This window comes from Silurus aristotelis, assembly GCF_946808225.1.
Source record: "Silurus aristotelis genome assembly, chromosome: 24".
NCBI lineage: Eukaryota > Metazoa > Chordata > Actinopteri > Siluriformes > Siluridae > Silurus > Silurus aristotelis.
This window is the reverse complement of record NC_139597.1, coordinates 15,041,781-15,045,273: the sequence shown is the minus strand read 5'-3', so window position 1 is coordinate 15,045,273 and position 3,493 is coordinate 15,041,781. Positions and strand designations below refer to the sequence as shown.

The window sequence follows — 3,493 nt, the reverse complement described above, 5'->3', positions numbered from 1 at the left end:
AGCAACCTGTCAGTCATCACTATTACGACAATGTGCTGCCTTCGTCTAGGTTCCACGCAATGCCCGAGGAGTTCCTGCAGCTCTGGCATCTCCACAAGAGCGGTACCCTGAGATTGCATCTGGGCACCTGCGCTTAATAAAAAAATATCACATGTAGGAAGAAGGTATTTTCTGTTTTGCCAGCTTCACCTACTCTTCAAATTAGCATGAGAATAAAAGAGTGGCTGCAGCCCCTCCTCTTTTCCAAAACACACCGAACTGATTCCCCCCCTAGTGTCTGCTTGATCCCTGAGAGTAGACATTCAATACCCCCCACCTAACACACAGAGGTATTCACACACACACAGACAGTCACCCACACACTTTCTTTTTGGTTGCCAAGGGACTGTCTCAGACCTGCCAAGAGCGGTGTGAGTGTGTTGAATGGGATAGAAGCGTGGGTTGCTATAAAGCCGAAGCTGCATTTACAGCAGCTGTTCTCCAAGACATTTTTTTGCTTTTGCTCTGGATACAAAAACGAGAGCATTCTGAGGCGTGCATGGAACAGGTTATTTAAGAAATTTTAACTGCCCTCTGAAATAAGGGGAAGAAAAGCGATCAGAAGGATTTTTGCCAAAACACGACATATTGCCATGACCCATGAGTAAGTGGGACCTGATGAGGGCAAAAAATTGAAAAACATTCTATTGTTTTCCTGCTTTTTAGTTGCAAACATTCTGTGAACAAAAATTTTTTGGTGATAAATCAAGTTTCTGTTTAGTTTTTTTCTTTTGTGTCATATTTATAACCTTAAAGCTGAGGTCCTTACCTTCTCAAGAGAGGAAATGTGAACATTTTGGGTGTGAAATGAATGTATTATCAATGCATTCGTTCCTTAATCCAATCTATCAGGTGTTTGTGCAATGCTTTGTTTGGATCAGAGATTTCTGGTCATGGCATTGTGTGTTTCAGTGGTCAAAAAAATTTGTTTACAAAAGCTTTGTACATGCGTCAGGTACGTTCAGTTTACCGTCAAAAAAAACAAAAAAACAATGTGAAAATGTCCGTCATCATCTGCTTCATTATCGCATCGGTCAAAGTCAATTTTTTTTGGTGATAACTGTTGAAGGATTTTTTAAGCATTCACAGTGGAGGTGATGTGTTTTCTATGACCTGCAGTCGCTATTATCTTTTATCTTGCTTTGATATTACAACTCATTTTCTATGATTAAAAAAAAAATGCTGTTGGTTTAAGGTTTGAACTTGTCGTTGGTACTACTGGGGCACTATCGCTGCCAGCAACTTCTCAGGTGCTGGACACCTGGTCGTGGATTGCAGTCTGTACATAAATGTAACGATTTCCTCTGAATGTAAAGGACATTTCGGGCCGTCCTTTTAGTCGAGTTAGTGGTTCTTAGTTCTATTCTACTTGTCAAACCTGCATTTAATACAGCTTTGTTATCTCATAACTAAAGAAAACAGTCACTTTGTAGGTCTCGTAGGTGCAAAGTTTTGATATCACCTATTACTGGCTTTTAAAACCATTCGACATGCGTAATATTACTCATCAATATCACGGTCCCAAGTATTAACAATGCAAAGATTGAAATGCATACGTACTCATGAATGCTTGGGGTTTGCTCAAGGCCAGGCATGTTTTCATACTTACTGTCTCTATTCCATTTGTTCACATTCCTTGTGAGGTCGAGTGCCTTTTAAATGTGCAAGGGAGGGAAAAAAAAAAAAAAAAAGAGACACCAGCAGCAGTAGATACTCTTGCCGTTCACTTTTTTTTTTGTTCCTTGTCAGCAATTTTTTCATATTAATAATGTTACTGGATTTTGCATTCATTCCAGATGAAACTTAAAATTAAACAATGGGTGTTTCAAGGAGCCCGCAACTGGTTACATATGGACAAAGTTGAGAGGCCGCCTTGTCGTTACTTAATTGCTATTTGAAGGCATGCCTTGTTGAACTGTAACTGAAAGAGAGATTAATAAAGACACTGGGCATTCAAATTGATGTTATTTGCACCTTTCTCCTGTTCAGTATTGTGAATGAGTGAGACTATTGCTTGTATAGCAGTTTGCATGACTGTGGTATGTGTATTTGATTAGGAAACAATTTTAAGTGAAGGACGTTTTTTTTTTTTTTTTTTCTTAACGATTATAGATTTATTATAAGATTTCTGCCCCCTTTTGCGTTCTGAGCCATGTTAAGATGTCTACCCAAAGTGTAACAGCGCTTACCTCAGCCATTTATTCTCACTGGCAATCCCCAAGGATAACCTTTTTACAAAAACAATGTGGAATACATATCGATTTGGGCCAGAATTTCTTTTGAAACAAGGCTCCTTTTACTGTTATAATTGTTGACTAGTTTAAATAATTAGCCTTTTCATTTCTGGCTTGGAAACAAAACTAATGTATGTCGAAGATTTGAAATAGATGAAATTAAAACGCTGAAACTGAAAAACAGTCAGATCTTCTATGTTTGAGCATATGAGAAGAACAGCTTGCACTGAACATTTTTGTGACAGCTGGGTTACGGAAAGTGGGAAGAGCTAATTCAGCTGTGTTTAAAATGTTGGGAAAGATTGTGAAAAGATTTAATAAAGCAACCCAGTTTCAACTGTCCTGGTTCTTCACAGCTATATTTTTTCCCTTATAATTATGTGCTTATTATGTTCTGTACTGTAAATGTTTGGACATTTGTGTTATAACACAATTTATGAATTAATGGACATAAGATCCAGGGTATATTCCAACCTCACACCTAGTGTTTCTGGAATAAGCTCTAAATCCACCTGAACCCAGGGATACAGATAAGTGGATAATGAAATTTAGTGAGGTCAATCAACTCAATCAACTTTTCCATGAAAAAAAAGAAAATTATTTGTTACAATAAATAATACAGTCACTGTGTGATATTTTAAGATATTTTTTACATATTAGATGCTAGAGATAACAACGGCAATAAGCACATTATTTCATTTATCAAGTTAGAACTCTTTGTTGTTGTTTTTTTTTATACCACTCATGTTTAAACAATTGACACATCTTGATATTATGGTGTGCAAATGTGTTTGACATTTTCAGTTCAGAGCACACTGTATGAAACTTGGGGGTTATTATATTGTCCAAGGAAACCGAGTCCTCATCTATTAAATTCAATTCATTTTTATTAGTATAGTGCTTTTAACAATGGACATTTCAAAGCAGCTTTACAGAAATAAATTGGTAATAAGAGAATGTATAAGCTTGTTCCTTGTAATTAACAGTGGTGGATGAAGTACACAAACCATGTACTTGAGTAAAAGTAGAGATATAGTAGGTAAAATATTACTGAAGTAAAAGTGCTCCCTTGAAACATTTTCTTGAGTAAAGGGACAAAAGTATTTGCTTTTGGATGTACTTAAGTATCCAAATGAATGTTTTATTATGGCAATAATGTGCTATTATCATTTTTGTCAGTCCTGAGTCAGGAGTTACTTCCATCATTTATTACTCTCAAA

General features: G+C 36.5%; 1 protein-coding gene across 2 annotated transcripts in view; it reads left to right on the top strand.

Moving 5' to 3' along the window:
* Positions 1-2,615, top strand: part of st8sia1 (ST8 alpha-N-acetyl-neuraminide alpha-2,8-sialyltransferase 1) — a 25,099-nt gene extending 22,484 nt beyond the window's left edge. The window contains exons 5-6 of one of the 2 annotated variants that reach the window (XR_014531378.1): positions 1-547; positions 595-2,615. The exon at positions 1-547 is cut by the window's left edge and continues 326 nt beyond it. Coding sequence is in view for 1 of the 2 variants with exons in the window: in XM_083528619.1 (XP_083384745.1) it covers positions 1-137 (137 nt within the window). In the remaining variant the exon portion in view is untranslated. The other variant, XM_083528619.1, reaches the window with a different exon arrangement.
* The last annotated feature ends 878 nt before the right edge of the window (positions 2,616-3,493 follow it).